Genomic DNA, 25,396 nt, shown 5'->3' with positions numbered 1-25,396 from the left:
TTTGTCGACCGTAAACTTGAAAAATGGACTCTCCATGGCAAACTCTTGATGGCGCACTGCATTGTGAATCGCCCAAATAAGCCTTTTCGGAGTTCCAACTGCGCGCATTCGTAACCTGTGACAACGCACATTGTTTGTCTCAAATGCCCTTTGACAGTACCCACAATGCACAAACAGCCTTTTTGTAAAGTCAGTGGCGCGATGATGTCAAAGGCCATTTGAGACAAACAATGCACATTGTCACAGGTTAGGAATGCGCATTTGGAACTCCGAAAAAGCTTATTCATTTGGCATACATGTGTTATATATCATGTGTTAGATTAATTGGTAATTAAAACAATAACCATACCATGAAGATTTCCAAAACGCATGTCTTGACATAAATTTGGAAAGAACGTCATAAGATGTGTGGTGCATGTCAGGCTGTGTCCGAATGATTTAACTACGGCTTCAATTTCTACACGTGTCTATGGTAGCGGCTGCAGCCACTTGCCATAGACTCGTGTGTAATGTCAAGTCGTAGCCACGTCATTCGGATAGGGCCTTTGTGTTACACATACATGTGTTAACTGTACCTGTAAAAGTCTGAATTAAATGGAAATGCAAACTAAATATGGCATTCAGAAGCTTTCGTGAAATGTATTCAACTTTTGTAAATCACAAACCATACACCTTCCACGGTAAAACTGTGTTAATATCATTGTGAATATCATGTGTTTTTAAAATATGTACCAACATATACAGGTACCGTACATACTATAAACACATAGGGCCTACATGTATGGTAAGAACAGCATCTAAAGGAATGAATTAAAAAGATTACTTGAAAGGATTCACAAGAATTGACATTTTCTTTCTTTTCTTGCAAAATTAGCCAATGAAATGAAAGATATTGACCCACCAAATATACAGATGTCGGGCCTGACATCTGATGATGTGATGAATTGGAAAAATGTTTCGATTTATTACACTTTTCTCTTGCAACTTTCTAATGGGTTGGTAAACTTGAGTCTTATCCACAAGGGATATTTAGAACGTGCCATAATTTCACTTCCTGTGAAATTTGAGGTAAAACTTTTGCTCTGGCAAGGTGCTGGAGGTAAAAAATCAAAGTGTATCACGTTAGGTGACATCAATATACAATGTCCACTTTGTCAAGAAAAATATATAATGTATCGTCGTGTCCGTGCAACAATGTCGTATCTCCTAAAATGGCGTGTGACGTCATGTACATGTACGTGAAACGTGAGTTTTCAATGTCAAAAGGTTGTATCTCGCTTAAAATAACTCGGATGAAGACACAGAGTCAATGGATGCCAAGATACATGAGATACAACCTTGCTGGACAAAGCGTCTTCGCACGAGATACAACTTTGTTGCAGAGGGGAGTTTGTTGTACTGATGCGACGATACAGTATGTTCAAGATCCATGCAGCACACAACCACAATTCCCAAAATCTGGGGTTTTTTTAGTAGGGACTGCCATGTATATTCGTCTTCCAGACCACACTTTTCCCAATTTGGCTACATACAATTCTGTAAAACAGTACCTTGCATTCTACGATACTCTCATCTGCTTCACATGTCTGATAGATCTCATCCACTGCCCGCTGCAGATTCTCAAACAAGAAGGCCCAATATCGGGCTCTTAGATCCATTTTCTTGGCCACTGCAGTATTGGTAGCAGCAGTGGCAGCACCCTTGCTATCAGGCTTGGCAGCCTCGGAACCCTGACCGTCTTGATGCTGGTCCCTGGGACTATTTCCAGGGTGGGGCACATTCTTTTTGCGGGGAGTTGTGGCCCGTGGTGTCAAGCGGGCACTCCGAGTGACAGCACTGCTTCTGGCTTTTGGTTTCCTCCGCCTTTCTGGTTTACCTGAAAACAAAACAATTATTACATACTGGATGGCTTTGAAATGGATACAAGAATATATTGCACGAGCTATGACAATATTGCACGAGTCAAAGACGAGTGCAACATCGTCATAGCGCGTGCAATATATACATCTTGTATCCCCCGAGAAAAAAAAATCCAATACTATTATTATTATTTATACCCGGCTGACTTTATTTATTTATTATTTATATCCGACTGATTCGCAAGAAATACATTCAAGACACCATCTTCATTTCTCCTATTTCGTCAAACTATTTGAAGCTGCCATTGTGATTATTGACATCAGTGCGCTTATACCTGGCCCGCTGCTCGCTGCATGGGTGTCTGTGTTTGACGGTACCGCGCTACGCTCTGATGAGTGGTTGACAACTGTGAGTTTCTACACTCTTGATCATGCGGAAACCAGTGAAAATGCCTGGAGGATGGCGCGCCGGACAATATCAAAAGTAACATTGTCTGCAATTTGGGTACTTTTACTGACAATATTGCTGTCATCTGGGTACGTTTTACAAAAGCATACATTTACAATACACTGATTTATTTTTACCGCTGGATGCCTGATATAAATAATAATACAGTATAACAATCAGTCAGTCTCCCAATTAACGCACATGTAATTGATTTTTTTTTTCTTTGTGTACAAATTTACACCCTTGTTCTTCGTTCACAATATCATCGATACTTTTGGGGTTGAGCTGAATGAATTTACTAAATATTCAAATATTCGATCACCCACCGAATATCTGAATAGCATTTTTCTGATATGAATATTCAAAAAATGTAAGTGGTCTTGAGAAGATGAAGATGTTATAAACTTTAATCTTCTCAGTTTGCATCTTTTAAATATCAGGTAGTCCGCTACCATAAAAATAAGCACCATCGATATATCAAGATTTCTCGCTTATTCGATATTATTGTGACATCGATATCGCCGATAGCAATTGTTTTAATCATATTGAAATATCAAAATTTTCAATATTGAGGAATGATATCGAAAATATCAAAATGCGTCAGATTATCGTCAAAATAAATCTCCCATTTTTGCTTTTACTTTGTGTATATATCGTTTGCTGTACATATTAAAATAAAACGCGCTAACTTGTGCTTGTGACACAAAATGAAAATATTGGAAAATACCATGCGGCGTCGCTTTGTGCTCTGCGTTCACTTGAATTCGTGGTCTCCCCCAATGTAAAACCTCAAAAGAAACCTCCCATTCTGAACAAACTGCCAGCGCTGAGATTTGTTTAAAAAGTTAGAGCAATGACGCTCTGGATAAAGCTGCTCTTTTTTCAATCAAAGAGTCATCTTTTTGGTCTTGAACTTTTACATGGGATAGATCGATTATTGAAAATTCTGATATCGACGGTGCTTACAAAAATATCAATACATGATGTTCTGACAGGTGGCAATCAAATCCTGGTGAGCAGCTTGTCTAATTCTCAATCAACACATATGCAAATTTCAGCCATGTGAACAAACCAATATAGGTCTAGTTCGAATGATGTCATTTCCTACAGACCATCCACGTGCATCGGCATTTTGAGCGTCAACTTGCATAACGCGCATCGGCTGCGTCGTATTTCGAACACAGTTCAACAACAAGCACACGTGTTTGGAACATTTTCAACACTGTGCAAAGCGTGCTTGATTGCGTAAACTACGCGGTTGCAGTTCTCCTACAGAGACGACAGTCATTGAGCGAGCCCTATTACATTCGGTATTTGGTTTTCTTGCAACATGACTTGCAAGTTGTTTCTTTCCACTGATAGACTAGTTTCTGCTCCCAGAAATATTGGTATAAACTCAGGCCACCGAGGACAAGTGCGCTCGCAGAAAGAACAGCCGTCAGGCAGCCCCTCAGGACACCCCCTTGAGGTGCACCGTGTGCGGCAGAGACTGTCACTCACGTATCGGCCTTTATAGCCACAGCAGGCGATGTTCCAGCACAAGATCGAAGGATGCCGACAACGACGAATGTAACATTATGCAACAAAGGCCAGAAATCAGCCTACTGCACTAGGCCAAATAGGTCACCGACCAATGTACATACGTATATGTACATGTGATGCTCGCACTTCACCACAATTGAACAAAATTCCAAATAATATTTGAAATGACGCTGCTTTTACTTACCATGACGTACAATTGTACGGTAAATTAAACAAAAAAATTCTTGAGTGATTCCCTAAGTTCAAAGTCCGTGAACAGTTCAACCACTTCAAAGTCACTTTCATTACCATTATTGTCACTGTCATCGCTGTCATCCACTGGAACATTCCATGTGACAAGATTGCGAGCTTGTCTTCCTTCTTCACTGACAATACGACGCACTTTGTCATAGCTCTGGGAACGTGTGTAGGACACCTGCAAGAAACAAGAAACATTACTCTTGCTATTAATGAGCAATTCTATAATCAGATTTATGGACAGAGATCTCAAGAATTTTTAGTCAATCCCTTAACCCTAACTCCCTAGGCATTTTTCCTAGGATGTAGCCTCAATCCTGCAAAATCCTCCAATTAGCCTCGTGGAAAAATAGCATATAGCCTCAATCCTGCAAATTCCTCCAGTATTTCTTGAATGTGGTCCGTGGAAGGGTGACCACTGCCTCAATCCTGTAAAAAAATCCTCCGGCTATGACTATCAATATGTCGAGGCAGAGGCAGTGACATCTTGGAGCAGTGCGGAGGATTTCAAGTATAATCAAGGACTAAATTATGCATGGCTGAGAATAAACAACGCAAGGTCAGGCCCAAGACCTTGACACAGTGCGTCCTCCAAAATCAGTAACGCACTTTTGCCATGTAACCTCAATCCTGCAAATTCCTCCAATTTGCGAAAAGGATTTTGGAGGATTTGGGACGGTTAGGGTTAAAGTGATTGTTTACCCTTAATGCCCATGTGGAACACGTAATTATGGCAAGCTTTCATTGGTGGAAGGGTCTAACACAGCAAAGGTACATGTATGAAGACGGGGCACACAGTAACAGCGTCAATCTCAATTCAGCCACTAGAGTGGAAAACAAGTTTGGTCCAATGATGTGTACTTTGGGGGATCCCTTACAGAAGAACCAGATGCCGCTGACATCTGGTATGAGTGCAGGAGTCTGATCTGTCAGCACAAACATGCATTTGGAGGGACCCATCATGTTTTTGTTTTCAAGTTCAGAAAAAAAAACTGTTCAGTTAATATAGCATGCATTGAAGTGTGGCTCACAATACCGAGAAGCCACATTTACCAGTATAGGGCTAACTTATGCTCTAAGAACATTACAATCCAAAATGGCACGTTCAAACAATAGGCCTAATAGTACGATAAACTGCAGAGTCAGGAAGAAATGTATAGGCCCTACATGTACGTTGTATTCTTCCTCATTTTAAAGGACAGGAGACACCACACAATAGCAAACTGAATAGCTATGGGCTCCGTGCGCCAACAAAAGCGGGCACGTTTTTTTCCACTTTTGAGAGACGCCTGGATTGGACACCACATGGGAGTTACATACATGTACGAACTCAGACAGGGCTCTGGAGTGCTCTGAAACGTGCAAAACTAAATCAGGCCCACTTTACTCACAGTTTAGCCAGCAAATTTCTCAAAAAATGCCACTGGGGCAAAGAAAATGCCCTCAGTATTTCACCAACCAAGTTTGCAGACTCAATTCCATTTTTAAAGGAGACTTTTCTTCAATATTTTGCACATGAGAGGGAAGTCAAGTGATTTCAAAATGGGGCTAAATACTAGACTGGTACATGTCCATCCATGATCCATCTATTATTTGAAAAGACTGACCTCTTCATTCAGTGTCAATAGTCTGGTGGCTTGACTATGGAGAAATGTGTAATAAATTGAGACTAGTTCCCGCTTCATGCCACATGTTTCTTAAATTCTTTTGGCATGGTTGATTGATGCAGTACTGAAGCTGTGTTGGACTGGTTGTTTTAGGTGCCAGTTTATTTTCTTGTTTTGCATGTTTTCAATACCTTAAGTTTTGGGACTCTCATGCACAGTATTGAGAGTCCCAAATTTTTGGACTAGTACGAACTAGGCCTACTTTTATGTTTTACTTGATTTTCCCAAAATATTTTCTTACTTTTACTGTTTTAAACCAGATGCTTCTTTTAATTGGAGTGCTTAGATTTAGTTTTTCTTTTTGATTTGACATAGCTCTAAAGGAACTTTTAAAAGGGGAGCAAAGTCGGGTCTGAGAAACACTACTCACTAAGTTGAAAACTGACACATGCGCACAACGGTGAGCGACTGTGTAGAATGGGCCCCATTCCTAAAGACAGGGGCGGATCCAGGATTTTCTAAAGGGGGGGGGCATGAAATGTAACAAGCAGCAAATGGTGAAGGCAAGTTGTGGCACCTACGCAAAAGGACAAGGGGGCAGGGGACATACATGTAATGTGATTAAAAGTAATGCGAGTGTGTAGCGCTAAGTCCTAACGGCGTGGTGTCTGGGGCCCGCTTAAGGGCAGCGGAAATTGTTTTATTCTTGATGCTTTGCGGTGCGATATCAGGCAATATCTGACCAAAATCTGACCCTAAAGATTGTGCCATGCGATAATTATAGTTGCCGTACAACATAATGATCACATCCCATGAAAGAAATTCAAAATCTGAAAAAACAACTTTCCAAATTTTCAAAAGGCCCAAAGTGAACACTTAGGCTACTAAAGAAGTGACCCACATACATGACATACGGAATAATATTGCTGACATGACGTTACGCGACGTTACGCGATGTCACATGAACGCCCGTTCTGCTCGTAATTAACACGCAATGGAGTGTCATAGCGGTTAAGAGCACCGAACTCATGTTCTGGTGTTTCAGAGGCAACAGTGACGTGGGTTCGAGCCCGCCGGCAGACACTTGTGCCCGTAAGCAAGGCACTTTAACCATTCTTGCTTCGCCCTTCGGATGGGACGTAAAGCTGTAGGTCCCGTGTATTGTGTAATGCACGTTAAAGAACCCAGTACACTTGTCGTTCAGACAAGGGGTTCACCCCGGTGTCCCGGCTGTGGCCACAGCACCTTGTAAACCAATTAGGTGCTACATAATGGGTCTCATATTTCTCATGTAGGCCTACTTCATTCATCTAATAATAGACATAACTCCCAGTGCCTTGAGTACCTATACTCAGTTGCAATATTATGCCTGAATAGGTTTCTGCAACGTAACCATACAGATACAGATACAGAAGTGTTTTGTTGTACATGTAAGTTGTACTGTAGATCAGACTCCCGAACGGTCCACCAGGGACTAAACTGGAAGTTGACGAGAGTGGATTAATGTCTAGCGGGGGCTGTTATGTTTTTGTTGTGCGCCTGTCTCCCTGCACGTTCATGCGCCTTTGATGTACTCCTAGAACTATGAGAACTTTATCTCTTGACATAATCACGTATCTTGTGCGGAACTAACATAGGTGGATTCTGTCGGTTTTTAGGCCAAAATGATGAAAAAAATCGCCCTTTCCGCATTGAGCCAACCTGACACTTGAAACGTGCACGCATTATGATCGAGCGATGATTTTTCGGTTCGCTCGGAGCGCGCCGCGGGGGGTACGGTACATGCACTTGTACGCATGCACATCATTTCGCTTGCACGTTTCAAGTGTCAGGTTGGCTCAGTGCGGAAAGGGCATATTTTTCATCATTTTGGCCTAAAAACCGACAGAATCCACCTATGTTAGTTCCGCACAAGATACGTGAGTATGTCAAGAGATAAAGTACGGAGTATAGGGGCAAACTGTGCAGCGGTTCTGTGTGAAATGGCTGCATTTTGATGGACGTTTTTGTACTTTATTAGTGTTTTGTGCTGCAGGCAATTTTGCGGGCTTCTTGATCTATGAGGCTCCGCTCACGCGGAGCCTCATAGTTCTAGGAGTACCTTCGATGCGCATTTGATTATCCCTAATGACCTGTGATTGTGAACCATAATTATTACGAAGTGGCTATCGTTACGGCAGTCGTTGTTTAGCGCCCTCTACGATACTTTTTTGATATGCACGCAAGTATATAATTATTTGTTTCCACACATTTTAGCGAGCAGTGCGACAGCTCAGGCGATAGAGGGTAGGATTTTGCACCGCGAGGTTGCGGGTTCGAATCTCAGTTTTGCACTCGAATTTTTTCCCTTTTCTAACCTGAGGCTTTGGAGGATTTTTTTTAAAAGGGAAATAAAGTCCGAATTTCATAACGTTCAGATTCACTTTTTTCCTTCTAATTTTATATTTTCTTGTCATGTTTTTTTTAAAAGTTGCAGTCTACCGTAACGATAGAAAATGGGAAATGCGTTACGGCTGCCGTAACAATAGCCACTGCGTAATTATTAATATCATTGTGTGCATGCGCAGTTGGAATGCCGAACTGAGGCCTATTCCATTTCCAAACCTTTGAATTGGAAGATTTCCCTCGCAGAGTCGATGGTGCTAAACTGCCTGACTTGCCAGAGTTGCTTCCCTCGCGTTCACTGGATTTATTTGAGGGATTTCTTCCGACAGCCAACCCTCCAGGGGCATGATGGCCTGCGACAGAGCTTGAAGTTGAAGAAAACGGGGGCTTCGTCGTAATCAACGGGTCATGCCTGTCATGCCTGTGACTGTTGTTTTTAGTCGCGGAATCTCCTTCGCTTGCCCCATTTCCAAACCTCTGCTTTGTCCCGTTACTGTTTCGTCTTCTCCGAGATTCACTCATGTTTCACCTCTTTCATAGGACCACCGAAAACCTAAAATAGCCTGGATAAAATCGGAACGCAATTTGACATTGTCGAGGTCGAATAACACTATGGCTGTGGCATAGTCTGTGTAGTGTAGCGCTGAAACAGACGTAAACATTAACATTGTCAAGAAGCTTTCACTAAGGTCTGTGCTGATTGGCTTATTCCTCATACTGACAGGTAGACATACAGATGCAGAAAGCCAACCGTGTATCGAGTTATGTAGTGCCCGGGTCGTAACTGTTAGAGGTGTACTGTAATCAACATAATTATGGTTTTTTTTACGATAAATATTATATTCTTGTAATAAAAGTGCTCAAATTAAAAATAAATTTTATCAAACCTCGAGAGGGAGCAAATGAATTTTGTTATGCCGGTTTTAACCACTCGATTGAATTTAGAAACGAAATCTGTCAAATGATGGCGCTCTTTACTTTTTATCACGGACATCGTTCATCGGCCGTACCATAGTCTATGGGAGGGCATGTACGGTACAGACCATGCCCTCACTTAAAAAAATCAGTGAAATACTCACAACTCTCCAAGGAGTCCAGAACTTTATAATTAAAAAAGAAGCAGCAAATTTGAGACATTAGTTTCAAATTTTTCTTTTAACTTCCGATCGGGTGATTCATCATTCTAAAACCTCGCAAAGTCGGTATTGTGTGGTTGTCTGAAAAATCGATATTGGCCAATTTGGTTAAAGGGAATATGTCACATTTGCTTTTGCTGTGGATGGATTTAGTCAGGTGGCTTAGACCGAATTTTTGACAAGAACGTGACCGACTGGTCCAAAGCACCAAACTTGGCAGATATATTCTTATAGCTCTAGAAAAGATATTTAGAAGGGGTGACACCTGAAATTCTTTTGGGAAGCCGGGTACCTAATTTGCATAAATCGTAAATACCTGCCCTGTAATATGTTTGTTCCCATATTTGGGTATATTTTTTATCATTTAATTTTTTGAAAAGTATATTTTGGTGATTCTACTTACACATCCTTACTTCAATAACATTTTCTAAAGCATATAAGTGACTGAATACGTATAGTAACGATCCAAATATGGCTACTGTCTAGGTGGCAAAACATACATTTTCAGTGACAGGAAAAACAACTCTTTTATTCAGAAGAGACCAAGATGATTTTAGTTATACACACAAAATAGTCAAACTGAAGATAAAATCTCTAACAGAATACCGATGATTTATACTGCAGTCACCGAAAATACTGTATGAAGTACAAGTAAAACAACAGTATGTGAGAATAAATGTCATCACTCACAAAACTTTAAAGTTTAAAAGTGCTCGCCCTTATTCTCACAATGTCAAGCGCAGAGTATATTGCACTCAGCAAGGTGCTGCATGCACGTCTTGCACCGCATACACTTTGATTCTTGAAGCCACATTAACTAGTTCACTGCAGGCTTTGGAGGCCACAGGTAACATGGTCCAGACAGGAACCCATTACTGTTTTTGTTCATGTTCGAGTGCCTGATCCTAAACAGGCTTGTCCCCGTTGCTGAAACATCCCTCCTACCCCCCCCCCCGAAACCTGGATTGCGACATTGCAAGTCAACAACAAGCCAACAAGCACAGCAAGCTGAGGATGGGTTTGGAAGTGGAGCTATTTTTGTGGATCTTTCGGTCACATGTAATACTGTAAACCACTGCCGCCTCCTGAAAATGATCTTGAAGTTGACCCAATATACCTCGCATCATAGTTACGGATCATATCGGAGCCCTTCTCAAAGACTGATGCTTCTTTGTTGTTCAGAACAAAACAAAAACGCTGTCGACGGCAAGAAAACGGCCCACCTCAAGGCACTGTGCTAGCTCCGTTGCTGTATACGTCTACACAAAACAAATTACAATTTAATTTAGACCAGGATATTGAGCGTTTCATCTACGCAGACGATCTTTGTGTTACATCTGGAAAGATTCCGTTCGAAGCCATAGAAGCACTTAGCCGTCTCTATACTATGAGCGCAATCACCTCCGTGCCAATCTCGCTTAGACCCAAGTCTGCTCGTTCCTTCTCAGGAACGTTAACCGCGAAGCCAACCGACCCTTAACATCAACTGGTCCGGAATATTATTAGCCCCTTGCAGCCATCCTGTCTACCTTAGAGCGACCCTCCATCGCATCCTGTCATTTCAAGTCATCCAAATTTAGTTCCCCGTAACAACATCATAAAGAAATTGAACAACCTCCGTCCGAAAGGGGAGCCAAACCACACACCCTTAGATGAACCGTTTTGGCTCCGTGCCATTCTTCAGCAGAGTATGCGTGCCCCGTCTGGGAGAGATCAGCCCATACCATGAAACCTGACCCAGCCTTAAACAACAGGCAGTTTGATCACTGGATGCTTGAATCCCACCAACACAAGTATTTTGCACCTCCTTGCTGGCATTTCCTCTTCGGATTGCCGAAGGGAAGTTGCCAGCCGAGCTAAGATGTACAAATATTTACAAATGACGAGTGTCGCCTCCTCCAGGGACGGCAAGTTTCGGCACAAAAGGCTGAAGTCAAGAAAAGCTTCCTCAGCCATGTCCAATCCTTCACAACATCCAGGGAAGTGGCAAGACTCCAACACTGGAAGCAACGACTGGGAGCAAACGCCCACCGATTGCCATGGTTAGACTATAAAAACGGCGGAAAACCTCCCAACAGGTGCTACATCGACATGGGTTCAAAGGAAAACAGCCGCTTGAGAACCAGGACTAGCCGATCACAGACCCGTCTTAATCAAATGGAGCTACAAAAGTGGTTAGCTGCATGTAGTTGTAGAGAGGCAGAGTTGTATCACATCGTGGAGTGCCAGAGATTTCTACCTGCCTAGGTTCAAAGATGGCATTGACTCAGTAAACAGGCCGATACCAGCTAATCATGGGTTTGCTGTGGCAGTACCATACAGTTTAAACGGTACAGGACCAGAAGCGGGCTATGCTGGCTGGATTGCGCCAAAACGGTTCCGTGTTGACGGTACAGATACCACTGAGTCGAAATTGGTCCAGTGCTCGCCCTATTAAGTGGCAATCGGTATAAGCGGGGAATATGTAAACCCGAGCCCTAAAACCTCTACAATGGGCCTTGAAAATGGGCACATTATAAATTTCAACCGGAAATACGTCAAGCACCAAGCATTGGAATTTTCAAGTCAGAATTTCTGTCTCTTAACATAGATGACATCATCAGGGGGCCCACTTTGTTGGGGAATGGATAGGTCGATACACAATTTGGTTGAGGACTGTGTTTACCGTGACTGTTTATTCCACAACAATATTTTAATACACATTGATTGATTGAACTGGTTACAGTGAACTGAGACAAAGAGAACTGGGTGAACTGAAATAGACTAGAATAGAAATGGAACAGAATTGGAATTGAAACAAAATGAAACAGAATGAGATACTGCTGGTGGAGCAGCACTTATATACTGGTGGAAACAGGAAGGCTTGAGAATAAGAAATCCTTAAGAATGGGGAAACTTAGTCATATCGTGGTTTCCTTGAGTCTTAGAAAAATGACTAGGAATGAGTAATATAGTTCCTTAAAACAATGATCTTGAAAGTAACTTGGTTTAGTGACCAAAGACTTGTGTGTGGGCAGTGAAGGTCATTTGCTCTGTATAAAAGTATAGGGACTACACATTGCATAGCCTTACAAGGAAAACAATGAGTAATACATTCGAGAGAATTAATCATTAAAAAGTTAAAAAGGAACATTGATAATTAAAGTGTGATAATTAACTAAAAATTAAGACGAATTGATAATTGAGAATTAATAATCTGAAAACGCTACAACTTCATGTACATATCTGCTCGGTCACCATGGCGTCTGCATATTACATCCCTACTGATGAGATTATGCATGCAGTATATTCCACCAGATACAGAACCAGAATAAAATGGCCGGTTTCGAAGAGCGCTCCAATTTTTGTAAACTTGGTACCAGCCCAGCCCCCCCCCCCCCATTTGATTTTACGGAGGCCAAGTGTCCGGTGAAAAATACATGTCGACATCAAGTTCAGCACGGATGTGCCCCCCCCCCCAAAAAAAAATAATAATAAAGCTGGATACGCTGCTACACCAACGGAAGATGCCTTTTATTGAGCAAGTGCCCCGGTGATGCGACTGTAACCGGTCAGTCCAAAAATTCAACCCCCAAAAGTGGGTGCAGTACATTTTGTTTTCGTCCTTCACAGATTTATTTAAACAGGCAATTGTTTTCAACTCAAGTTGATCAGTATGAAACTGTGCCACCCCTCTAAGTGACCAAAATGTAATCGCCCATCGGGATTACGTCATTAGCATTCTATCCGATTCTCATTTCTAACCCAGGCTTGTGCTGAATGCACATTATGCAAATAACGTGTTTAGAAGATTTCCACTCAGACTCCAGCCCTATTGTTACATTCATGCCTCGTTGATCACCATGGTACAGCGACCTAGTGTGCACGGGCTTTATCTTTAGCTGTTGTTTTGGTGCCGGGCTAGGCCTTCATTACTGTCGTTGTGCTCCTCACGCTCACTGCATGCAACTCATTACACTGCTCAAAATTATCATTTTGGCTCTGTATTTATTCTAATTGAACGTGCACATTGTGTCCAATTTATATTGTATTAACAAATACATCGTTACCATTTACTCCGATCAACACCAAGAGGGGCAATGTCTTCAAGAGTAGAAAGAGGTACGTTACATGTCTCTGATTAATGTACATGTGTATAAGGTTCTCCTACAAAATCTAGGGCCACTTTAAGTAAGTGTAAGGCCTTTATTTGTGTATAAAGTATAACTTGGGGATAAGCAATAATAAGTGATTAGGGATTCGTCTCAAGCGTGCAGTGATATTGTGTTCGCACGTACAATACTGCATAAGAATTCATCTCGCACGTGTGTTCGGCACGAATGATAAAAAATTTGCATAGGATTTGGTACGTGCAGTGACATTGTGTTCGCACGTAAAATATAAAATTTGAATAATATTTCGTCCTACACGTGCAGTGACATTGCGTTCGCACGTTTAATTTGCATAGAAATTCGACATAGCAGACGCGTGCAGTGACATTGCGCTCGCACGTTTGTAAGTAAAATGGGGCGTGGCTATAGGCTCCGTTAATCCGAAGCAGTTTAGATATAAAGTTTGAGACTGCAAAAAAGAAGCCACTGGCCGGCCAGGAATTGTCTTCTGGCTGAGCGGATAAATTACTTCATTTCAACGCAGTAAAATGCTTTAATTTTTTGTAGGAAGCTCTGGTAAAAGTAGAGAGTTTTGTCACCTGAAACAGAGAACTCCTTAAATTTCATTGGATGTTAAAAAAAAGTTTACATGGAAGATAAATTACAGCAGAATTAAGGTTGAACGAAAATGATTATTTTATTCAATAATAATGCAATGCCAATAGGAATTTGTCACGTGCAGTGACATTATGTTCCCACGTGTGTTAATTTGCATATAGGAATTTATAAAATACGTGCAGTGACATTGCGTTCGCACGTTGAGTATAACATCTGCATAGAAATTCGTCTGAAATGTGCAGTGACATTGTGTTCGCACGTGGGGAGAAAATACAATTTCGAAAGAATTTGTCAGACACGTGCAGTGACATTGTGTTCGCACGTGAGTTAATTTGCATAGGAATTTGATACGTGCAGTGACATTGCGTTCGCACGTGGAACAGTTGAAGGGTAGCATTCCAGTGGAAGTTTTTTTTTTCTTCAAATTGTTGTCCCTGAATAATTAAACTCGCTAATTTACACCAGTATTTTCAATGATAAACCTGTGACAGTGTCTCCTTCATTGTCACATTGACTTGCAGGTTTTATGTAACTCCCTTTCTGGAGAAGGTTAAAAGACGTTCTCCACCTCAGTCTCAGAAACTAAAAAATAAATTGAAACAATATAAAACCTAATCAACATTCTTGGCAAAACGTTGGTGCAAGTGATGCAAACAGATGCAAACAATTAATTAGTTGGGTTTTTTTTAGGTCAAGTTGGGAGGGGTGCAGACGTTGCAGGCGTGCATTATGCAGCATCCGCAAAGCAAAGCAGCTGCTGGATCTGTAGGAGTGTTAGGATAATGTTATAGGCATATAGATTCGGCGAAATATTCTCATACGTGTTTAGAAACCTCCGCACCGCGTTCTATCGCTTTTCCGTTCGACAATAAGGCATATTCATACGTAATGTTCGCAAACTCGTGGTTTTTTTTTTGGTTTTTTTTTCTGGCTAGACCGGAGACGGTGTGGTACGAAGACCGTGAAGGGACATGGGAGTTTTTTTTTTCTTTTCATTTTCCTAATACTATTACGTATGTGTTATTGTCACGTACGTACGTAACTCACGCACGTACTTGAATATTATCACGTACGTAGGTAATATTATCACGTAGGGCCCACGTGATAATTATTACGTACGTAGGGCCCACGTGATAATTATTAAGTACGTATACACAACGTATACTCGTTTAAGGATACACGTATTATCACTTACATATGCAATACATGTACGTACGTAATATGTACTTATTTATCAGGTATGTACGCAATAATAATACTAATATTGCGTTAGTACGTAATATTATATTATCACGTAAGTATGTGATAATTAAATGTATCACGTACGTACGTGGTGATTGTCATATGTATAGTAGTAGGTCCTAAATAGGAACAATATGCTCATCTCCTCTTGGTCTTCGTAGCCACGTACCCGCGTATCCGCATATCCGCATATCCGCGTACCTGCGTAATCGCGCGATTTCGTGTACCATACTTCGAAGTGATAAAATCTAGGGAACTGTTTAGCAAAGTGCAATGAACAGTGTTAGGGAAAATGAAGCAAACTAAAATTAGGGAGCAAGCATAGCCCACTGCGAGCATGCGCACATTGAGCCTGAGGCAGTGCGATGGGGAGTTTTTAAAGTTTTCTAAAAAAAAAAAAAAAAAACAATATATAAAAATAACACTAACTTAATGCAAACGAAAATCTGTCTAATGAATAACACTGTCCCCCTAAACTTGAAAGTACTGGTGTATTTTATTTTATTTTCGCTATTAAGAAACTTCACTCGCAAATTTAAAGTCGATTTTGAAATTGATTGAGAGTCATTTTGTGATGTTTTATCGATCATCAACTGGAATGCTGCCCTCTATACGGACATTGGCTGGTACTTTGCCCAACTCAAAACACTAATTAAACAAAAGTTAGTAAAACAACTACAGAAAGTGGCAATGCCTGGTGCGTTGTCCACCAACGACGATATAATTTCTTTATAATTGTATAAAATGTTTAAGAGCAAGCAAGATTCATAAAATCTAGGCCATCGGCAATTGACAGTGACCATGCCTGGTGCAGTGTCACTTGTAAGGGATACCCTCTTCGGTGCATATTAGCGCCGATTTCCAAGAGGCCCCTTCCTTCAGAAGAACTTGAACATCAAAACTTAAACCATTTAACAAAAACACGGAAGGACGTTACTACTTAAATAGCCATACAGAGAAAACTGTTGGATAACACTAATTCCTAAATGAGCTCTCTGTTAAGGTGACATATACGCTCTTATAGTAACACTAAAAGTTAAAAAAATCTGGGATTAACAGCGTCTGTAAAAGCGCCGCATTTTCTATACTTCGCTAGTCTGTGAGCAGTGAGGGCACAGTTGACAGTTGACCATATTTTAATGATCGTAGTAAAATCAAAAGTCATAACTTTGGTTAATTATACTTTACATCAATTTATATAAAAGACTTTTTTATTCTGTGAAGAGCTTTTAAGCTCGGTTCATTATTAAGTATTTAAAGATAAACTTATCTGCGAGTAAAAAAATGCTTACAGAGAGAATGACTTTTGGGGGAAAAAACTCAAAAGTAGATTGTATTTTGTTTCATTGTAAATGTTGCATGTTTGATTTTTTGCCTTTGTGTGCATTGCTCTCTGTGTGGTGTGATTCTTTTAATGGTATCCGTCTGTTGTCTCTGACAATAGACAAAATTAAATGTTTTTAAATCAAATTAATCGTTTCGGCTACGAAAATGTCAAATCGTTAAGCAAAATTGAAGCAGATGTTGAAAGGAATAATACTTGAAATGTGAGTGTTATTTTTTTTCGCAACTGCAATACGTCGGGCAAAAAATGTTACGGTTTTGAAGCGACAAGCCTCAAATTGACGAAAATACGAAATCAACTTTAAAATGTTAGGCAGTATTGGAATAAATAATACCTGAAATTGGTGTTATTTTTACCTTTACTGCAATACCTACCCGGATATTTACTTGACTACGCGTATGACGAAAACTGAAAACAAAATTCAAATCGGTCCAAAATAAATTGTAGCAAAAATCACATCGTAAGCGATTTTGTTTTCCCAAAAAAAAATCACTCCGCTTTCTACGTGTAGGCCTACACGCTAGGAAAATGATGAAAATAACGCTAAAAAAACATCACAGCGTTAGTGAGAGTAAAAAATACCCGAAATCAGTATTATTTTTCTTGCCACAAAGTAAGCAAAATGGGTTATGGAAATAACAAATCAAAATGACGAAAATAACGGCTTAAAAATTAATCATCCGCAACGAGAGAAGTAAACACATGTACATGTACTTGCAAATTGGTGCTTATTTCTAAACTTCGATGCCTTTCCAAATTTGGCCACAGAAAAAAGACCGAAATTAAGATTTAAAACAAGTATGAAATTATGCTCGGCAGTAAATACCGGTTCTACATTGCCTCAAAAAGTCGGAAAGCGAATTTTTGCAAACGGTGGGAAAATGACGGCAGCAAAAGAAAATGAAATTGACGAAATTACGAGGAAAAAAAACACCATAATGAACAAAATATCTGTTTAGAAAATGACTGAATTTCAGATATATACAGCGGCATTTAAAAACATCAAAATTGTTGGCATTGTCGAGAAGTGCCTTCAAAAAGACCTAATTGCCCCCCCCCCCCCACCAAAAAAGTACATTGTTAAAGGGTACAACTTATTGGTAGCCTGCCACTTTCGGCGTCGGCACATGTTCGTGTGCATTATGACAAAAAAAATATGTCTGCTTTTAAAAGTAAATAGTGCAAACATGGGTAGAATTCTTTAGTTTCTATTTGGTAACAAGTGGCCTTATTACAGGTAGGCTTAGACATAATGCTTTGGAATGTTTCACTTCAGTAACAAATGGGCTAGGCCCAGTGTTTTCGTAACCCTGTTCACTTAGGAAAAAGTTGCAGCTTTCATCAAAGAAACTGATGATCTAAAAGTTGAGACTGCATGGATGAGCTAGGCTGCTTTGTCTGGACGAAAATCAACCCTCCAAGGCTCCAACAGCCTCATCACACAGAAACTCGAGGAACCGGAAGCAGGGAGGAGGACCGACAGATGAACGGATGACCTGCTTGCTGGGCTACCCATTACTGATTCTTGAGGTTAGTTTACATGTTGGCCTCCTCTTCGCAGAATCAATCAAGTCACAGAACTCATCAAAATGGGCGACCTGACTTTGTTATATGTTCTTCCACAAACAACGACTTCTGGTATCCTTTCAGAAAAATTAGGACCACTGACTGATGAGGGAATTGCTTTACTGAGATTGATGAGCCTGCCTTGAGACATCGTCAGGGCTCCAACAGCCTTATCACACAGAAACTCGAGGAACCGGAAGCAGGGAGGAGGACCGACAGATGAACGGATGACCTGCTTGCTGGGCTTCCCATTACTGACTATCAGGTTTGTGTACATGTAGCCTGTTTAAACAGACACAATCAAGAACTAATCCAGATGGGCGATCTGGCGCTCTTCTATGTTCGTCCACAAACAACGAGTTCTGGTAGCGGGGCTTTGCTTTGTGGGGTTATTCAATGTTGTCTTTCCCCTTTCTATCCCTGGCACGGTTACAGCTCAATAAATCAAATGTTTTCTTTCGTCATTTGAATCCTTTCAGAAAAATGAGGACCACTGACTGATGAGGAAATTGCTCTACTGGGATTGATGAGCCTGCCTCAAGACATCGTCAGGGCTCCAATAACCTCATCAAACAGAAACTCGAGGAACTGGAAGCAGGGAGGAGGACCGACAGATGAACGGATGACCTGCTTGCTGGGCTTCCCATTCCTGATTATTAGGTTAGTTTACACGTTGGCCTCCTCTTAACAGGAACAATCAAGTCACAGAACTAATTTAAATGGGCGATCTGACTCTGTTATTATGTTCGTCCACAAACGAGTTCTGGTAGCAGGGCTTTGCTTTGTTGGGTTAATTCAATGTTTTCTTTCCCCTTTCGATCCCTGGCACGAATACAGCTCAATAATTCAAATGTTTCCTTTCGTTATTTGAATCCTTTCAGCAAAGTGAGGACCACTGACTGATGAGGGAATCGCTTTACTGAGATGAGGATGACCCTGCCTCAAGACATCGTCAGGGCTCCGACAGCCTCATCACACAGAAACTCGAGGAACCGGAAGCAGGGAGGAGGACCGACAGATGAACGGATGACCTGCTTGCTGGGCTTCCCATTACTAATTCTTGAGGTTAGTTTTTAGTTACATGTACCTAAAGAATAAGCAGAAACAAGTAATCAAAATGGGTGATCTGGCGCTCTTCTATATTCTCCCACAAATAAAGAGTGCTGGTAGTGGTGCACTGCTTTGTGGGGTTAATTCGAACATTTCTCCCCCCCCCCCTCTTGCTCTACCTTTCAGATATTTCTTAATAATAATTCGGATATTTTCTTTCGTCGTTTGAATCTTTTTACAGACATGAGGACCACTGACTGATAAGGGAATTGTCTTACTGAGATGGATGAGCCTGCTCCAAGCTACCATAAGATGGGAGGACCGACGGTTGACTGACTCTGCCTGCTTGGTTGGCCATTACCGATTCTTGAGGTATGTTTACTTGAAAAGAGACCAGGGATATGTAGGCCTACACTTAAATTTGTTATTCCTTTAATACTATGTCACCTCTTACGATGCTTGATTTCCTCTTTAAATATTAAATCTAAATTTTGCTAGTTTACTCTTTTTGTCATGTTTTAGAAGATGATGACCGCCAAGCTTGGATGAGACTGGAAAATTACGAAGCTGCTCTATCTGGACAAGGATGCCCTCATCAGACACTTTCCAATTTGCGGAATATTGGATCAAAAATTTGCAATATTATAAAACATAAAAACGACGAAAATACGAATTCTGACGCTAAATAATTGGAAGAAATAATAGCTTAAATCACTGTTACTTGTTAACTTTACTGAGATACCTATACCTAAAATATTTGACAACGAATATGACGAAAATTGAAGAAAAAAATTGTCAAATGTCTGTAAAATACATTGCAGTGAAAATCAAATCATGAGCGGATTTTTTTCTCACAGAAATGCTTCTCCGCTTCCAACAAGTGGCTGAGAAAATGATGAAATTTACGCCGAAAATAACTGAAATCAGTGTTGTTTTTACCTTTACTGCGATACCTACCCGAAATATTTGACTAAACGCGTGTGACGCAACGTGGAAACAAAAATCAAATCGGTGCAAATTAAATAACAACGAAAATCACACAGTACGTGGAGTTTCTTCTCGCAGCACGGCACTCTGTTTCTACAGGTAGCTACAGGAAAATGACACCGAAAATGAAAGCGGCATATAAGTGAAGTGACGAAACATAGTTTACACGGCTAAAAAATCACAGCGTTAGTGAGAGAAATAAAACTTGATATCAGTGTTATTTTTCTTACCTACAAAGTAAAACAATTCGATTGCGGAAGAACGAAATTAAAGAGACGAAAATTACGGTAAAAAGATTAACAGCGGCAGCCAAAGACTGAAATAAATATTTGAAAATCGGTAATTTTCTAAACTTCTAGGCCCTAGGAAAAATGACCGAAATAATGTCAACAAAAACAATTTCAAATTATAATCGGCAGCCACTTCCGGTACGGTACTACACTGCTTTAAGAAGTCGGAAAGCGAATTTTGGTAAACGGTGGGGAAAATGACGGCAGAAAAAAGGTTAAAAAAAGACGGAAATTAAGGAAAAACTTCATTATATCGATGTAAAGAAAATGACTGAATTTCAATTAAAGCAGCATGTTAAAGGCATTCCCCCCAAGTTCTAGGCCTACACCACATCTTTCAAGTATTATTCGTCAGCGAAAATAACTGCAATTTTGTGACATTGTCAAGAAGTTTGCCTTTAAAAAGGCCAGAAATAGCCAGGTTATGCATGTGAAAGGGTACAACTTAAGCATGGGCGTCGCCAGGATTTTTTCCATCTTCCAACATAGGGGGTGCTCTTCAAAACCAATGATTATATGCTAAACATACATTATGTGCCCATGTTCAGGCCGTCTTGTATGGGTTTTGGGACTTGGTTTTCATATTCCTCGTTTATATCAAAAATATCTCTACCATTATTGGGAAATGGTAACTGCTAAGAAATACTAAGATACTTTAATGGGCATTTTTTATTTATCTCGAGGGGGCACATTTATGGCCGCAAAAGGGGCACTTAGGAAAATCTGGGGGGGGGGGGAGGGCGCCCCCCAGCCCCCCCCCCCCCCCGGTTCCGCCGCCCCTGTTTCTTGTGTTTTTGTAAACGTTTAAACTTAATCTACATCATTTATGTGAGTCCGATTTGGAAAGATCGGCAGGGATACATGTTTTCATCAAGAATATATATTTCTCCTTTGAGTTACTCATTTGGTTGTCTTACTTTGACCTTTGATAACGTATAAGGCCGACAGTGCTGTTTTATTGAAAGGGAGAACACGAAAACCATAATGGAAAAAAGCGTTGCAGTAGTTAAAAAGATCGGTCTAATATAGACTTTCACGATCACTTCTAAGAAATACTAAGATACTTTAAGGGCATTTTTTATTTATCTCGAGGGGGCACATTTATGGCCGCAAAAGGGGCACTTGGGAAAATCTGTTTGCCCCCCCCCCCCCCCCCCCCCCCCCCGGTTCCGCCGCCCCTGTTTTCAGCGTGTTTTTGTAAACGTTTAAACTTAATCTACATCATTTATGTGGGTCCGATTTGGAAAGATCGGCAGGGATACATGTTTTCATCAAGTATATATTTCTCCTTTGAGTTACTCATTTGGTTGTCTTACTTTGACCTTTGATAACGTGTAAGGCCGACAGTGCTGTTTTATTGAAGGGGAGAACAAGAAAACCATAATGGAAAAAAGCGTTGCAGTAGTTAAAAAGATCGGTCTAATATAGACTTTCACGATCACTTCTAAGAAATACTAAGATACTTTAAGGGCATTTTTTATTTATCTCGAGGGGGCACATTTATGGCCGCAAAAGGGGCACTTGGGAAAATCTGTTTGCCCCCCCCCCCCCCAGCCCCCCCCGGTTCCGCCGCCCCTGTTTTCAGTGTGTTTTTGTAAACGTTTAAACTTAATCTACATCATTTATGTGGGTCCGATTTGGAAAGATCGGCAGGGATACATGTTTTCATCAAGTATATATTTCTCCTTTGAGTTACTCATTTGGTTGTCTTACTTTGACCTTTGATAACGTGTAAGGCCGACAGTGCTGTTTTATTGAAGGGGAGAACAAGAAAACCATAATGGAAAAAAGCGTTGCAGTAGTTAAAAAGATCGGTCTAATGTAGACTTTCACGATCAAATCTTTGTGGGCGATACGAGTATATCGTACTTAACGTAAATTCAAAAGAAATCATTTCAAGATATGCGACAGGTTTAGAGTAACATAGAAAACTATTATTTCCTTGTTGATTTTAGCCTACGTGTAACCCTCCTTCCGTATAGTACTATGTTCAATGTAAGTCCGATTTGGAAGGGATCGGCAAGGATTAAGATGGCATTTTGTCATCGTAATGTCACGTGAATTTCTTTTAATGGTTGTTTATAGTGTGCGAGTTATATGCAGTTTCCAAAGCAACCTGCCATTATCAGCGTCGGCACATTATGACAAAGTAATCGTGTCTGTTTTAAAAAGGAAATAATGGAAACATGGGTAGAATCGTTTGGTTTCCATTGGGTCCTACCCATGACCTGGTTATAGGTAGGCTTAGACATAATTATTGGCTACATTTGCAATGTTTCACTTCAGTAACAAATGGGCTAGGCCCAGTGTTTTCGTACCCCTGTCCACTTAGGAAAGAGTTGCAGCTTTCATCAAAGAAACTGATGATCTAAAAGTTGAGACAGACTGGATGAGCTAGGCTGCTTTGTCTGGACGAAAATGAACCCTCCTTTCAGATTTTTTTTCGTCATTTGAATCCTTGTTGAGAAATGAGGACCACTGACTGATGAGGGAATTGTGTTACTGAGATGAGGATGAGCCTGCCTCAAGCCATCGCAAGCTGGGAGGACCGACGATGGACTGACACCGCCTGCTGGCCTGGACATTACTGATTCTTGAGGTTTCTTGAGTTTACTTTGAAAACGAAAAAAGACCAGGTTGTGAGGATTATAATTTGTTATTCCTCTGATTGTAGTTTGTCCCTCCACAGTGCTTGATTTCCTAATATTATAATTTTTTTTTTTAATTTGCTTGTTTATTTTGTCATGCGTGGGACATGAGGACCACCAACCTTGGACGAGACTGGACAATGACGAAGCTGCTCTACTGGACAAGGATGCCCTCATCGGAAACTTGAGTTAAAAAAAACTAGCTTGCACAACATGAAATGATAAATCAGACTGCATAATGCAACGTCATTAAAATAAAATGAAAAGTAATTTTGATTTCATTAAATTATCTATGCCTCTAAAATAATCTTAAACCGGATACTGCAACAGACAGTTAACAATGGACAATAATGGAAACTTGCTGAAAAATTATTGTAAGGGTAATAATGTGTCACTGGCTTTTTAGCAGTGACATGTCTGGGAGAAGGGATGTTCCTTTGATCTGTCCTGGGTCATCCAAAACTATTGCATGAATAAGTTTTTTTTTTTTTTTGTCTTACTGGTCATAAAGACTTCTGTCAACGTGGATTACGATAAAAACGAAGTCGGCATTAAGTGAAAAAAATAAAACACACCTTGTTGAGACGATAACTCAAGAACGACACAGTGAACTGAATTGAAATTTCGTTCAATAATTGAAGGGGATATAGGACACAAATGTTTTGAAATAAATTTAATATGATTTAAGGAAATACAGTGTACTAATCGCGAAAATAAGTTAATAATTTCATACTCCTTACCTTTAATGCATTCAATTGGATCTTCTCGGTAAATTATAAACGAGGTCTCGCCAAAGGCTTTCTATTTGCTTTTTGTTCAGTTGACAATGGAGAATTTTGCTCTATAAATTTAATTTGATATTGAAAGTGCATTTTTAAGAAAACCAATTTAAGTCATAAGAGTTTTGAAAGATTTCAAAAAGGATTAGTTTATTGTTTAAAAACTGAAGAAATGTAACAAACTTTATTTAAATTTAACGTCTTTAACAAGACGTCGGTTTAACTAAAACGTGACTTTCTTTCCATTGTATATTTATTAGAAAACCAACAACGTTTAATTTTTAGGAAAATTTAAAGAATAAACTGTTCAGGAACTTCTATCCATTAAAATGCATTGCAACAGGTATAAGTGACACTCAAATTACATTTGTGTTTGTCCTTTTGTGATTTATTTCATTGCACTTTTTTTTACTTGTTATATTTTTTACTTCGTATGCACAATTTTTTTCCTTGGTGGTTTTGCATGTCTTTTCATTTTCTTATTAATAACTAACTTACCTCACAAAAGGATAAACGCAATATATATCGAGTGTTGAACTTGCCTCGCATCAAATATTTGTTTTCACATAATAGCTAAATTAGACAAAATATAGTTCTGAAATGTTTCAAAATAATCTAGGATTTTTTTTTGAGGGGGGGGGGGGGCATTCCCAAGTTTTATCTACCCTTTTTAAAATCTTATTCACAAAATGGCGAAATACAAAAACCTGGCTTTACCGTGCACAGTCATGTAGTCGTTGCTTATGTAATAATCATCTATGATATAAAGTGATTATTAATTTCTCAAATTTATTGGCCTTCTGCCCAACTTTTTTCCTCATTTGGAATCTTTTGTATTTGTATGAATTGGTTTAAATATTTGTATGTCAATAAGACTAAGGAATTAAACAAAATAAATAAAATTTGAAAGATGTGAGACACTTGATATCCTTGGAAGGTTGTCAGTATTTTGCCTATTTTTGTTTTAGTTGTTGGCGGGGGAGGTCAAGCTACTACAAAAGTAACAAAACCCAGCTGAAATGACGTTATTATTTATGGGCGATTGGGGGCGGGGTGCGCACATAAAGGCACGTCAGGGAATATAAAATAATTAGGTGTTTTTGTAAGGATTTGCATACGCCGGCCAAATCACAATTTGCATGCCCCCATGGGCTTTTAAAAAGAACTTTTGCAAATGGGAAAGACACTTTGGAAACATCCAATCAGCGTGAATATGCTTCGTGAATTTCTGAATAAACGAGCACTTTTTTAAAGAGTATTTAATTACTATTATTTTTCGAGTTGGTGGTGGGGAGGGGGTGGCTGCGGGGGGGGGGGGGGGGGCTAGACGGAAGATATATCAGAAGTGGCGCAATAAAACCGACAGCGGGCGCAATAATTTTGATTAGGGTTTCAAAAATTTACGCGAGTCGTTAATTTGCATAAAAAGTGCCCCCACATTTTTTTGTAAAAAACGAGACCGTCTAGTTAAAAAATCGGTGGAATTGTGCGAGTAATCAAGGATCATCTCCCTAGCTTTTGGGCTATTATCTAAGAGCAGATTTGATAAAATTAGGGTCCAAAAAT

At 40.1% G+C, this 25,396-nt stretch overlaps 1 protein-coding gene and 4 long non-coding RNA genes across 6 annotated transcripts in view; 3 read left to right on the top strand and 2 right to left on the bottom strand.

Annotated features, from left to right (window-relative positions):
• The window catches only part of LOC119746284 (S phase cyclin A-associated protein in the endoplasmic reticulum-like), a 50,683-nt gene extending 41,953 nt beyond the window's left edge, over window positions 1-8,730 (bottom strand). For both annotated transcript variants that reach the window (XM_038223128.1, XM_038223129.1), the window contains exons 1-3: window positions 8,298-8,730; window positions 4,138-4,264; window positions 1,551-1,876 (exon numbers count right to left, since the gene is read on the bottom strand). In XM_038223128.1, the coding sequence (XP_038079056.1) occupies window positions 1,551-1,876; window positions 4,138-4,264; window positions 8,298-8,600 (756 nt within the window). In that variant the 5' untranslated portion in view covers window positions 8,601-8,730. The remainder of the gene's footprint in view (window positions 1-1,550; window positions 1,877-4,137; window positions 4,265-8,297) is intronic.
• Window positions 8,731-13,088: 4,358 nt separating this feature from the next.
• Window positions 13,089-17,977, top strand: LOC119745913. Its single transcript, XR_005273676.1, has 2 exons — window positions 13,089-13,315; window positions 17,802-17,977. It is a non-coding gene; the product is annotated as an uncharacterized LOC119745913 (long non-coding RNA).
• LOC119745914 lies at window positions 16,733-16,970 on the bottom strand. The gene is made up of 2 exons (XR_005273677.1): window positions 16,881-16,970; window positions 16,733-16,844 (listed from the first exon to the last, which is right to left on the bottom strand). It is a non-coding gene; the product is annotated as an uncharacterized LOC119745914 (long non-coding RNA).
• Window positions 17,978-19,085: 1,108 nt separating the features above from the next.
• On the top strand, window positions 19,086-20,757 carry LOC119745912. The gene is made up of 3 exons (XR_005273675.1): window positions 19,086-19,141; window positions 19,368-19,498; window positions 19,649-20,757. It is a non-coding gene; the product is annotated as an uncharacterized LOC119745912 (long non-coding RNA).
• A 1,259-nt stretch (window positions 20,758-22,016) lies between these two features.
• On the top strand, window positions 22,017-23,530 carry LOC119745911. Its single transcript, XR_005273674.1, has 2 exons — window positions 22,017-23,002; window positions 23,164-23,530. It is a non-coding gene; the product is annotated as an uncharacterized LOC119745911 (long non-coding RNA).
• The last annotated feature ends 1,866 nt before the right edge of the window (window positions 23,531-25,396 follow it).

This window comes from Patiria miniata, unplaced genomic scaffold (genome assembly GCF_015706575.1).
Source record: "Patiria miniata isolate m_02_andy unplaced genomic scaffold, ASM1570657v1 HiC_scaffold_7, whole genome shotgun sequence".
NCBI classification, from domain to species: Eukaryota; Metazoa; Echinodermata; class Asteroidea; order Valvatida; family Asterinidae; genus Patiria; species Patiria miniata.
This window is presented reverse-complemented; position numbering and strand designations above follow the sequence as displayed.